Raw genomic sequence first — 12415 nt, 5'->3', positions numbered from 1 at the left:
TCATGCAGCTCTCGCTGGCAGGGTATACACGACGTCGCAGGTATGATTCCCATATCTATCAGATCGTCCTATCCGCCTTTTCATGTATTGTAGTTATAAAGCATATCAAGATCTGTATCTTGTCACTGACACTTACCTTACTCCCCGAGTTCAGTAGATTGCGCATGCCTCTATATATAGCCCAGGAGGTCATGGGCCGGCACTACTGTCCCGGGACCCGGTTACTCATCCGTCCGTGAGACTAGTCCCAATCCAGACACATCTCAGAGATTCGTTATAACAGCAAGCAATGTCGTTATCCCATCAACCCACTTCTTTATTGTTTCGTAGATAGAAGAATCGCATCTCATTATTGCGCAACTGCTAGCTTCAAATCTTATTGAGTGAAACAAGGGAGGTGTTCCTTGATTGAGACAACTAAGTGTCTAGAACGTGAAGAACCCATGCAATGAATGAGAGTGAATTGTTCTTTTAGGTTCAATCATTGAAAAGAGCTGTATGGAATCTTGGGTAGTATTCCAAGGCTATTGATTCTAGTTCTCTAACGAGCTTACCACTTGCAGCTGCAGAGACCTACCCATGGCAATCCAACCACATCAACTCTGGTGCAAGTCCAGATCAGTTTATACATATCTCATTACTCGACATAACATATATGCACTTGCTGAGAGCTGTATTCATAATGGTTTGGTAGTACCAAGATATCGGCTTTTCATTATTCGCCACCAACCATGTTATCTCTCAAGTACAACCCCCAGCCGCATATGGATACCCCATGTGGATTAACCTTATGATAATGTTACAATGCCATAGCGGAGGCGTTTCTAAAGGAGCTACAACCGTCGGTAATAAGGAGTCAAACCTTGAACAAGTAGAGAAAATAACTCATCTAGACTGTTGGTTGACCTATATCAAGATGAGCTAAAATGGTATCATTCATACCATGATCGCTCCATACTTCTGATATATATCACAGTATCTCGTCGCATCCCTTTCTCCCGCGAAATCAGAGAGTCCCAACCAAGCTGTCTTCCAACCAACCATCGCAGTCATAGTCCTTCCCCTTCGCAATGGGCTTCTCCAACATTTTCGGGAGTCAGAAGACGGCCCCCGACTTATCAGCCGATCCTGAAGCAAGCGACTCCGAACGCTCCGTCATTCACGATGGCGACCTTGCATACACACGAGTCAAAGGCGGCAATGGATCCAAGCCTTCATACCAAGAAGCCGTCGGTGCTCCTGTTGAGGCGAAATCCCCCCTCGGATACAATGTTGGATGGCTTACGGTTATCTTCCTCAATGTCAACATGATGGTTGGTACTGGTATTTTTTCTACACGTACGTACTTACTGTCCTGTTGCTATCTTCCCCAAGTCTCTTATCTAAGTAATTTTATTGATGGTAATCTGGAGTCTTTCACTGACACAGCATTTTAGCCGCCAGTATCCTCAATCGTGCGGGCTCTGTTGGCCTGGCACTTATCATTTGGGTCATCGGATTTATCATGGCTGCTTCAGGTTTCAGTGTGTATCTGGAGCTTGCCAGTTATTTCCCCAACCGCAGTGGCTCCGAGGTTGTCTATCTTGAACAGGCCTACCCTCGACCCAAACATTTCTTCCCTGTTACCTTTGCTGTTCAGTCAGTCATTTTATCCTTCAGCAGCAGTAACGCTGTCGGTAAGTTCGATTTTTTTCTTTTTACCTCTCATATCTGATGCATGGCAGTTCTCTCAAAGTACCTCTGGCGAATGACTGGTGAGACTCCAACCGAGTGGCAGATGCGCGGTGTTGCTATAGCGGCTTATACCCTCGCTGTCATCTTTGTTATCGCTCACAACAAGTACTCCTTGTGGTTGGTCAACTTCATCGGTGCGCTCAAGATCCTCACCCTTATCTTGTGAGTTCCTTCACTTGCAATGTTTATTTCACATCTGATATCCTCTCTAGCATTAGCATTGCCGGTCTTGTTGTTCTTGGTGGCAACATCGACAGTATCCCTGATCCAGGCCATAACTTTAGAAATGCTTTTCAAGGTGCCACCCCTAATGGAAATGACCTGGCCAGTGCCTTGGTCAGTATCGTGTTCTCTTACGCCGGATACTATAACGCCTTCAACGTTGTCAACGAAATCCAAAACCCAATTCCCACTCTCAAGCGAAACGGCACCGTCTCTCTTACAGTCGTTGCTGTTTTGTACATGCTATGCAATATTGCCTACTTTGCCGTCGTGCCAAAAGAAGAATTCGCCGAAGCAAGTGAGACTGCCGCCTCTATCTTCTTCTCTAAACTGTTTGGCGGTAGTGAGGCAGCTGCTAATGTACTCAACTTCCTTGTTTTACTGAGTGCTTTTGGCAATCTTCTCGCTGTCTTGGTTGGTTCCGCACGGATGCTTCGCGAGATTGGACGGCAGGGTGTTCTGCCCTTTACCAACTTTTGGGTCTCTACTAAACCCTTTGGAACACCGCTTGGCCCTTATTTCCTCAAGTGGGTATTGACCTTCATCATGATTGTCGCACCCCCCGCTGGTGATGCTTTCACATTTGGTATGGCCACCTTATTCGTCCTTGTATCATCGCTAATATTTAGTAGTTGTCAGTTTGGGAACATACCCTGATGCGATGTTCCGGTTTGCTATGGCCGTTGGTGTTTATGTGCTTCGTCGAAGACGGACCAAGGCAGGCATTGGACGATCCGACTTCAAGGCCTGGCATCCCGCCGTTATATTCTACACCCTCATCCAGCTTTTTGTTCTTGTCATGCCTTGGTATCCTCCCAAGGGTGGCCCGTATGCTGGTGATGTCAGCTTCTGGTATGCCACATATTGTGTTGTTGGAATTGCAATGTAAGTAGTACTTGTTCCCTTATTAGCCGTCCACAGATACTAACATCAGTCTAGCGTTCTTGTGTGTGCAATTTACTACGCCTTCTGGATGTATCTGTTGCCGAAGTGGAAAGGTTACAGTATTCGCACCGAGATCACCGAGGTCGATGACAACGGAGCCAATAGTCACCGTTTGGTCCGAGTTCCCAATGTCGATCTTGTCCAATGGGATGAAGAGCACGATGAGGCTGGGAACCTTCGACAGAGGCCAATCCTGGTTACCTCTTCTGAAGCCTCACTTAAAAGTTAAGCGATGCAGTCTGTAGATGGAATCCAATCTCGTCGATAAGCCTTTCGTCACACTTGAAGTCATAGAGCCTGTACAATTAAATTGAAATCTTTTACTTCACAAGAATAGTCTCCTGGGTCTTCGTCTAGAGTCTAGTTGATGTATTTCTGCTCAAATTCTCAATATGGAAACAGAAAGTTGAGCTGAACTATTATGACAATATGATTGCTGTATATAAATGCATTACACCACCTTGGCTATTGTTTTTTTTGCCTTCCAATTCCGGAGCTGGCCGTCCATGATTATTTCAAATGGTCCCTGCGTCACAAAGTTGCGGTCAAACACTGTTGTATGATGGAGGTATGTGCTTGAAATCATGCTTTACCAGACTCCAGTTATACGTTGTGGCACAAAATAAATCGTCTCAGTCCATGTAAACATACTTATAGGGACTTTTGACTAATATTTGCGGTTAGGTAATTGCCGAAAATGTTAAGTGATGTGTCTTAGCCGGCAACAAATCCTGAATGTTCTTGCTATCTGTGTTTTTCAACGTATATGAAATACCATACAAAGTCTAATTTGTCCAGCCTTAGTCTGGCGGACTGTCTTTCAGCAGTCAATTATTCAAATGTTTATTACATAGTTGACGGAATGGAAGGGCTTGCACATCCATTGTAGTGGGTTCAATGCAAAGGGTTGACTCTATTTTAAGGACAGCGTGGTCTAAGGTTCTCGGTGCACGAATAAAAATTGAACAAATAGGCACATATTTATGGATAGAAGTGGTCATGAACTATCGGTGTGTAGCTATAAGCAATACCATGTTGAAGTCTTACAAGGTTTTCTAGATTTCCATAAAATATACTATGTAGATCTGTATTTCTTCTGGAGATACGGTAAGTTCTAGACTAAGCCGGGGTTCCTTGGTCTGTACACGAGCTAAGTGCTCGAGTCCCAGCCAGACCCGTCAGACCATCTCGTATTCTCTGATCAGATGGTAAGTAATATTTCGGCTACATCGGCACTTATATAAAGATCGACATGAAGACAAATATATATAAAGACTATATCCATAAGACTTTGGAATTCTAAACATACAACTTCCACACACTTTCAACAATCAACCTCAACTAAACCAACTATCTACCTTACTCGCCGTATTACTACTACACTATCAATATGCATTTCGCCACCTTTTTCACTACTATCCTCGCCGCTGGCATGGCTTCTGCCGCCGAAGTGACAGAATATAACGCTGTTGCACTTCGCCAGGGCAACAAGGAAATTGACCACGCTGCCCTCCAAGCTTCCAACGGACACTTTGCCCTGAAGCTTAAGAACCAGGGCGCCGCTTGTGACCGAGGCCTCACCGAAAACAAAGTCACATTCAATATCAACAAATCTGGTGAACTCAACCTCTACATCTTCGGCAGAAACCCTCAGGTGGCCTACGTCGACCGCTCAGGCATGGGCCAGGGCGTCCTCGGTTACGCCACCTTCGGAGACAAGGGCCTCAACTTTCCCAAGAACGCCGAGACAAAGGGCTGGAAGGTTGCTAAGAACGGAGACCTCACTTTCGGTGGCAAGGGCTTCATTGCGTGCCCCAACAGCAAGAAGGCTGGCGGCTCTTACAGTATCTGGGCTGATGTTGGAAACAAGAACCCTGGTGGCAACCAGAACTGCCAGGCTATTACTGTCCGTGCTACTGAGAACAAGAACCCTGTTGCCTGTGTCTACTCTGCTTAAGTCTGTATAACGAGTTATTTTGTCTATATATAGACTACTTGTCTTCCTGTATATAGGGCATTTACTTCAAGATATTACTTTATTTTCTTAATTACAGCTACATATATTGAAGTAATTTTATAGCTAGTTAGGGTTGAAAGAAAATAAAGTCGATACTATTTATATAGCTTAAAAACAGCTGTCTTTTATGCTAAAGTGTTTGTATATTACAAACTCAACTTTCCTTTTTTCCATATCGTCTCTAAGCAGTCACAATCCCATACCTCAAAAGTCCCATACAAGCACCGAGAAGAATTGCCAGAGGCACCGGAACCTTGAAGTACCGCGCTCCTACAAAAGACGTCGCTGTGACAACAACCCACCATGGATCATCGGCCAGACTCTTCCCCGCTTGGAAGCCCTCATCGATGTATCCAACTTGCCAGATTCTATACACAGCTGTATATATGAGTCCTACAGCGCCTGCATTTACACCTCGCAGGGCAGACTTGACCCACGGTTTGCTTCTCAGAACCTCCCAGATCCCCATCGTGCCGTGAACGAGAACCATTCCTGGGACGAATATGCCAAGGTATGCTATCAACGCACCCGCAATGGCAGGATAACCTCCATGAACAGCTGCAAGACCACCGAGAAATACGGCAAAGTTAAAGTTTGGTCCGGGAAAAGCTTGCGCGATGGCAAGGCCGATTAAAAAGTCGCGAGGGCTGACCCATCCTTCGGCCACCACGTATTCTCGAAGGAGGGGAATCACCACGGGACCACCGCCAAATATAATTGTACCAGCAAGGTAGAGATTGGCAAAAAGCTTGTATAGAAGAGGAGCGTGAGGCAGGGTGCCTCGAAGGGAAACGACGACGACGAAAGTGATGAGAAATGCGACGATGATCGCTGCTCCAGACTTCCACGAGAAGCCAAGGCGATATTCCTGCGGAACGACGCGGGTTTCAGATTCTCTTTCATCGGTTGTGTCACGCTCACGGAGGTTTATACCATCATCGCTGCCAGTTCCATTCTCAGCGCCCTGGACATTCTCCGTTTCAGCAACCCTTCCTCTCCTGGCCCGGAGGTAGATATTCCTAATACCTCGTGCAGGACGGTGAAGCCACCTGTAGTCGTAAATTATTGCACCGCAGCCGCCTGCAACAATCAGCGCAGGGAAATACCATAGCGCGTTGTACAACATTCCGGCCATGGCAGTCAGGGAAAGAATAAGTCTAGTTGTTTGATCCGTGATGGCTTTGTGGGAAAGCTCAACCGCTGCCAGAGCAATGATTCCAACAGTTGCAGCGTTCAAACCGGAGAGAAGAGCGTATACTGCGCGAGGGAGAGTGTCGCCAATATTGGACACACCAACTGAGAGTCCGAACATGCCGAAGCAACCAGGCACACTGTTGAGGTCGATTGTTAGACGTAATGGCTTACAGTTGTTGAGTATACCTACCTCCAGATCAAAAATGCCAGGACAGCTTGCAAAAATCCACCGTGGATGAGATTAATGCAATACAACATCTTGGTGCTTCCAGGACCTGAGAGAGCTTGCGAAACGCTGAAGAGCTCTTGATACTAAACGGTATTAGCAATGACCACGTCGGCGTTTCAACGAGTCCTACTATTTGCTCGTCTATCCATTTCAACTTGTTGACGAATTTATCATGAAACTTGGAGTTGTTAGTTGTGCCAGTTGAGTAGATGGAGAAGAGATGATTTAGCTAACAATTTTAAAGTGAACAGGTGGTCCGCCAAATGAAGTGAAGCCAAGATGCCAATTGACTTTGAGAGTCTGCAAACTGTCATCCGCAGCTCTGCGCATGGCGTGTTCCCACCCTCCGATTGACATAGCGCGTACGTGTCTAGTACCGAGGTCTTGATGAGAGAATGAAGGAGTGAGGACAGTTGAATGACAGGCGCTTTCTTTTAAGCATCATTTTTGACTACGCACGCCATTTCGTCTATTCCTTTTTGATCGCTTGGCGAAAGGGATAACTGGCCAATCATGATGAGGGGATGTCAGGTACAGCACGAAATATTAGCAGTACCTTGGAACAGTTATTAGCGGAGACATTATCCCTGAAAGTCAATCTCAACGGTAAGGATGAACTGTAAATCGCTAAATAGTTTGGCAGCCAATGTCGAGGGACTAACCTGACACGTGCGAAACCAACAGGTATCTATGCAATCCCGACCGCGTTTCCTCACGTTTTACTACCCGTGGCGGTGGAAACCAGACAGATAAATTGCAACATCTATGCGGCGTGACTCATCTCAACCCCTGTTGATCTGGCATATTGTAGCCCTTCAAGATTGAACCAGTGCCAAGGACGATCGATGCGACGACAAAGACATGGGGAAAAGGGAAGACTCAGTGCATACACCCCACAGCGTGCAGTTCATGTCATCAGAACCAGTATCAAAAAATTCATAGAGCCCGACTGTTAGTGGCTCTTATTATCTCATCAGTGAAATTATATCTTGCACAGGGCTGTTCGCATATTGTAAGGCTGGACTTGAATAGATGTCTGGAGGAAAATAATTGCTGAGCTCAAGCTATGTTTCATAAGATAAGAAGTAGAATACAACACAAAAGACTGTAACCAGTACTAGTTACTTTTAAACTCGACCACCCATTAGTTTGCCGCAACGAGAACCTCGGGTTCACCGTTAGTGTAGCTAACACATAGCTGGCCGTTACCGTCAGACTTGACAGTTCCTTGGCCTAGCACTCTGTCCCAAGTCTTGTTGTTCTTGCCAGTGTTGAAGCAGTACTCTCCGGAAAATCCTTTTCCTCGATTCAGAGTCACAACAATTAGATCGCTATCGGCACGGCTCCAGATAAGTGCACTGTCATTGGACTTGAGGAACTTCTGGTCGTTTCCTGCGAGACCACCAACAGCGGAGCGGGCCTTTCCGAGCTTGGAGATAGTCTGGTAAAGGTCTGAGTCTGTCTTGAAGTTGCTACGCCAGAGATCCTCACGGTTTGCGGGGTCATTGCCTCCAGCGTAACCCTGCTCGGTGCCATAATAGACAATGGGAATACCACGAGAGAGAATAACGTAGGCAAGGGCGTTCTTGAGGAGGGCCTGGTCGTTCTTCTGGCTTAACCATCGAGGATTATCGTGGTTGTCGATGAATGTTCCTGTGTAACGACTTAGTTAATGCATTTATACCTCATCTTCATAATTACTTACCCAGGACAGTTGGGTCGTCAAACTTTTGGCTGATCTCGTTGTACATATCAACCACTGCGGATGGGTCACCCTTCTGCTGGTAGAAGCGGTTCATGGGGTAGTAGATGGCGTAGTTCAATAGACCAGGCATGACCTTTGAGTACCCTGCAAGGTAATCAGGGCTTCCATCCCAGACTTCACCGATAGAGAAGACTCCAGCGGCCTTCTGGAAATCAGGCCAGAAGCCCTTTTCGACGTGCTTGACGGTGTCAATGCGGATACCATCGAAGCTGTATTCGGAGACGAGCCATGAGATCCAGTCGTTGAGAACCTTCTTGACTGTTGCGCTACCAGTGTTGAGATCGGGCAAGCCAGCGATCTCACACTGCTCGATACTGTTTTGGTTGTTGTAGTCGATTGCGCAGGAAGAGTGGTAAGAACTTTGTTGGTTCAGAGGTTCGGGTCTGTGGTTTTGGATGCCTGGACCCATGTGATTTGCTACTACGTCAGCCATGACGTACATGTTCTGGGGCGGTCAGTAAGTTTCTTCAGAGATAAAGGCCGAAGTGCAGGCAGGATCATGTCCCCCTTACCTTGCTATGGGCAGTGTTGACTAGACTCTTCAGGTCGTCTTTGGTTCCGTACTTGGCATTGACCTCGTAAAGATTTTTGGCCCAATATCCGTGGTATCCGCCATCCGTGTCTGTCAAAAAAGGTTAGACATCATCCAAACAGATATACGACCAAGATACTTACTCTCAACAACAGGAGTGATCCAGATGGCGTCGAATCCCATGCCCTTGATGTAGTCGAGCTTAGCCTCAAGACCCTTAAAGGTTCCACCGCAATAGTTTCCGAGATTGCCGCAGGCGTTACCGCCGCTATCACTACCGCTACGCGCAACACGATCTGTGAGAGCAAAATAAATGTTTCGCGACTTCCAGGCGTTTGCGTCTGCTGCGCTGGCGAATGGGCTGATGGAAGCCACCAGGGTGGCAAGTTGAAGAAGTTTCATGGTCAACAGAAGAGATGAAGAGATGATGATTGAATGAAAGTATGAGATTGATGGATGATGATGTTGTGACTAGAAAGCGGTGGGATCAAGCTCTTTTATGTCAAGTTGTGATCTGTCTCTGTTTGAGACGAGACTATCTAGGGCGTTTCGAGCACACTGCGAAGGATTTGATTGCAGTGTCGAGCATTGTTCAGAGGATGAGGGTGAAGGATCCAAACTAGTTCTAGAACTCGGACACCCACTGATTCAAAGCCCCGATTCGCATGATCGATGCCCTGTTTTGCGGGGTCATTCTGATTGAAAGTCTGGGGCACGAGCGTACCACGTTTCAGTGGGTGATCACGGACAGGGATCAGCTAGATGACCTCAGCCCACTCAATGCTGCTATGCTGCATCGGCCCGAAACACATCTGGTCTAGTATCACTTGTCAGCGGAGTTTCCGCACGAGCGTGTTTCCTTTTCATCTCGGTTCACGATCAGGTCGTGAAGTGTACAATGCTTAGGAAATAACATGGAATTGAGACTGGAGCCATTGTTTCACTGGCTCTCTGGACATACGACCTACCTTTTTGGGCGACGGAGGTCCTGAACAATAAAGTCTAATTCGGGACCGAACGGGCAACTCCTTTCACGAGCCCATAGTTAGTATGCTTAGATTTGACACTATTCGCAGGTAGTCTGGATGAATAGGCAGAATGTAGTCACTTTTGAATTCGGGCCGCCCCCGCATGTGTGAGTGGACTGGTGTCGCATTTGGGACGCGATATATTGCATAGGTTTTCGATCGGTAATCCAACGCCTTTGGCTGTTATATGTGTAATGAAGTTTCTTTAGGTCATGCTTTCTGTCAAATTTGATATATCCTGATATTGTTCGGTCCTATTATCTTGACATCTGCAAGCCAAGATTAAATCTCCGTGGTGGAAGATTCTTTTAGGAAGCTGCCATCTTATTCAGACTAGCCTTATATCGACTACGAGGCTCAAATTGGTATGGAAAAACGATAATCTTCGATCGCGATGGCCTCATGAGTTGGCATCACCGCCGGCGAAGAGCCGAACAATGCTCTAATCAAGGTTCTATGACACCAAGTGCCGTGGAATGCTTTATGGTGTTGACGGACTTGTAAGCTCTATCGGGTCATGATCGCCCATTGCCGAGGCATTATGGCAATCAATTAAAGGTGCCGACTACGTGATAGAGAGATAAGCGACATGTGAAATGCATGGCGACAACTCCGTTCCTGGTGCTTCAACACGACCTTTACCACTGATGCAAAGCCTGGGGTCGATATTCACTGATCACCACAAAGGCAATTAGTGTAGGATCTAGCACATTACGCTGAACGGAATTGAACTATTGCTGCCAGTATAACAATAAGAAATTCCTTACAGACGGGTCTGGCCTCTTTAGTCAACCCTACATCAACCCTAAATACAGTCATGTAAGGAAATATTAGGGCAGAAAACCAACTAAAGACAATAATTCGACCTATCCAACTCCTAGGGACCATACATGATTTCATTTTATTTTCCAAGCTGAAAGTCGTTATATCTGAAAGAATCAACTCTATTCTTAGACGACTGTAAATTGCTGGTCAACTAACTCCTCCTCATCAATCTTCAACCACTTGTCTGGGGTCATCCCATAATCAATACATGGTACTGGTATCATTCCCTCATGGTTAACAGGTTTAGGCGTCCTCCTCCTGCTCGAGTGCTCCTCCAATATCATACCAATGCCAATTCTGAGAAAGGTGTTCGGTCTTTTATCAGCTTTCTGTAGTAAAAGCCTTAATGTCTCAGCATGTCGACCATTGGGCCACCTGGGGTAGCCAAACCATTTATGCGGTGATCCTTCTGGAAATTGTAGCGTATCAAAAGTGTAAATGTCTGGGTCATCTCCCATGTTATGGTCCAAATACACGCTTGGTCTATACCTTTTCTTGATAATGAGCCTCTTCCAATTCTCTAGAAGTCCATCATCCAGACGTTGCTTACGATGAAGATCCCCTCTGAGAGTGATGGATAAACCCGCGGCTTCAGTGTTTATCGAAACAACTGTGACATCCGATGACGTTTGGACGCCTTCCCTTCAGTCTCGGTTCGTCAACTCGAATTAAATCTCCCCAGACCCCGCTATCCAAGTCCACGATGGCACACCAGGAGAATGTATTGGACTAGGAAGACGGTTCTTAGTCTTCCAACAAAGACTTTCAAGCAGCTTGTCTCCATCCCAGGTCCCACACAGAGGACTGCATCCAATTTTTCTAGACAAGCTTTTAGAAATAGCATCAAAAGCAGGTAGTCTATCACTGGCTTTCGTCAGATTTCTCTGGGTGAATTCTTCGACCTGCTGTTTCCAAAGCTCAAACGGCGATGTCTCCTCACGGGTCCTCCATGATCTAACGTTACGGGCTATGACACCTTGCAGTGCTCTTTTGTTGTCCCTTTGTTTTTCAACGTGCTAGCTAGCGACAGTCAAAATGCATCCTCGAGGGCGCGCACAGCGCCCCAAGCATTGTTTTGTAGATCGGCCCAGCGGCATGTTGACTTGGCTGTTCCCATAATTCACCATGATTTCTTGTCTATTTTAAACCCTAACCTTCCGTCCCTATCTTGCAGAAACGAGGGACAATAGAGTGTCATAGCCCGGAGAAAGGGTTTAGTTTTTGCTGCTATCACAGTAGCCTATTCATGCGCAGCACTATCGGTGACAAAGAACAATGAATTCTTTTTGGTAGCGTTTCATTCATTGGATTGGACAATGGCTTTATTCTTAAATGCTCACTCTCATCCAAAGATTATAGGGTGTTCTGGTCATTGACACCATGCTCAAGCATTGTTTATGGCTAATGAATATCACACTTGTTCGAGTTACAACACGTTCCTGGAAGGTGAACACGATACATGATGAAGACACAAATACAAGGGTATGTGAACACTATAAGTCCTCACACATTATATATTCCTCGCATAGTAGCGGTAAGTATAATAAATCCACTTCCCTTCCTATCATCAATGACTGGAACCTCAAAGTACACACGACCAAGTACACTACCAACATTGATAAAGCGAGCTTTTTTTCTAAGCACGCTGTTCAAACTCTCGACAGAATGCCTCCTCCTATCCTCTTTTCTCCTTGGGGACAGGCCGTCTCTACAGCAAAAAGAATCGCCTCAAGTGTAAACTCTTTCATCACTCGCGATACTAACACAACAGAGATCCAAGTCGAAGACCAAGCCGGGGCTCAACTCTTTGTGGTATTGAGACTTATTGGATCTGATAGGTGCCCCCTTTGGAGCTTCTGCATCTACAATCCCAGCAACCATGCCTGGAAGACGTACGAATCTTGGAAGGGATGCGACCAAGGTA

The 12415-nt window shown here is 46.2% G+C and overlaps 5 protein-coding genes across 5 annotated transcripts; 2 read left to right on the top strand and 3 right to left on the bottom strand.

Moving 5' to 3' along the window:
- Window positions 1–1070: 1070 nt before the first annotated feature.
- On the top strand, window positions 1071–3199 carry EDB82DRAFT_575343 (amino acid permease-domain-containing protein; the record flags this gene model as incomplete). The annotated part of the gene is made up of 6 exons (XM_025735443.2): window positions 1071–1338; window positions 1437–1676; window positions 1725–1896; window positions 1947–2542; window positions 2589–2841; window positions 2896–3199. 6 exons carry the CDS (start codon window positions 1071–1073, stop codon window positions 3128–3130), a joined length of 1764 nt encoding a protein of 587 aa, XP_025586149.1. The 3' UTR covers window positions 3131–3199.
- A 1013-nt stretch (window positions 3200–4212) lies between these two features.
- EDB82DRAFT_500071 (uncharacterized protein) lies at window positions 4213–4924 on the top strand. Its single transcript, XM_025735441.2, has one exon. It carries the CDS (start codon window positions 4292–4294, stop codon window positions 4856–4858), a length of 567 nt encoding a protein of 188 aa, XP_025586148.1. The 5' UTR covers window positions 4213–4291; the 3' UTR covers window positions 4859–4924.
- On the bottom strand, window positions 4925–6992 carry EDB82DRAFT_500070 (chromate transporter-domain-containing protein). Its single transcript, XM_025735440.2, has 4 exons — window positions 6576–6992; window positions 6472–6519; window positions 6303–6424; window positions 4925–6249 (listed from the first exon to the last, which is right to left on the bottom strand). Exons 1-4 carry the CDS (start codon window positions 6696–6698, stop codon window positions 5100–5102), a joined length of 1443 nt encoding a protein of 480 aa, XP_025586147.1. The 5' UTR covers window positions 6699–6992; the 3' UTR covers window positions 4925–5099.
- A 493-nt stretch (window positions 6993–7485) lies between these two features.
- Window positions 7486–9040, bottom strand: EDB82DRAFT_427104 (glycoside hydrolase superfamily; the record flags this gene model as incomplete). Its single annotated transcript, XM_065607655.1, has 4 exons — window positions 7486–7994; window positions 8047–8551; window positions 8619–8728; window positions 8767–9040. 4 exons carry the CDS (start codon window positions 9038–9040, stop codon window positions 7486–7488), a joined length of 1398 nt encoding a protein of 465 aa, XP_065464910.1.
- A 1503-nt stretch (window positions 9041–10543) lies between these two features.
- On the bottom strand, window positions 10544–11068 carry EDB82DRAFT_177173 (uncharacterized protein). Its single transcript, XM_065607131.1, has one exon. It carries the CDS (start codon window positions 10947–10949, stop codon window positions 10617–10619), a length of 333 nt encoding a protein of 110 aa, XP_065464909.1. The 5' UTR covers window positions 10950–11068; the 3' UTR covers window positions 10544–10616.
- Window positions 11069–12415: the final 1347 nt, after the last annotated feature.

The sequence above is a fragment of the Fusarium venenatum genome (assembly GCF_020744135.1).
Source record: "Fusarium venenatum strain MPI-CAGE-CH-0201 chromosome Unknown EDB82scaffold_2, whole genome shotgun sequence".
In the NCBI taxonomy this organism is placed as follows: Eukaryota; Fungi; Ascomycota; class Sordariomycetes; order Hypocreales; family Nectriaceae; genus Fusarium; species Fusarium venenatum.
Note: the sequence above shows the minus strand (reverse complement) of the source record. Positions and strands in the feature narration are given on the sequence as shown.

Bases quoted from the DNA above. Each gene is read 5' to 3' on its own strand.
- EDB82DRAFT_500071 (XM_025735441.2), top strand. From the start codon at position 4,292: ATGCATTTCGCCACCTTTTTCACTACTATCCTCGCCGCTGGCATGGCT.
- EDB82DRAFT_177173 (XM_065607131.1), bottom strand. From the start codon at position 10,949: ATGGGAGATGACCCAGACATTTACACTTTTGATACGCTACAATTTCCA.
- EDB82DRAFT_500070 (XM_025735440.2), bottom strand. From the start codon at position 6,698: ATGTCAATCGGAGGGTGGGAACACGCCATGCGCAGAGCTGCGGATGAC. The intron at 6,520-6,575 runs GTTAGCTAAATC...AACAACTCCAAG, and splicing joins CACCTGTTCACTTTAAAATT to TTTCATGATAAATTCGTCAA. The intron at 6,425-6,471 runs GTAGGACTCGTT...AATACCGTTTAG, and splicing joins AATGGATAGACGAGCAAATA to TATCAAGAGCTCTTCAGCGT.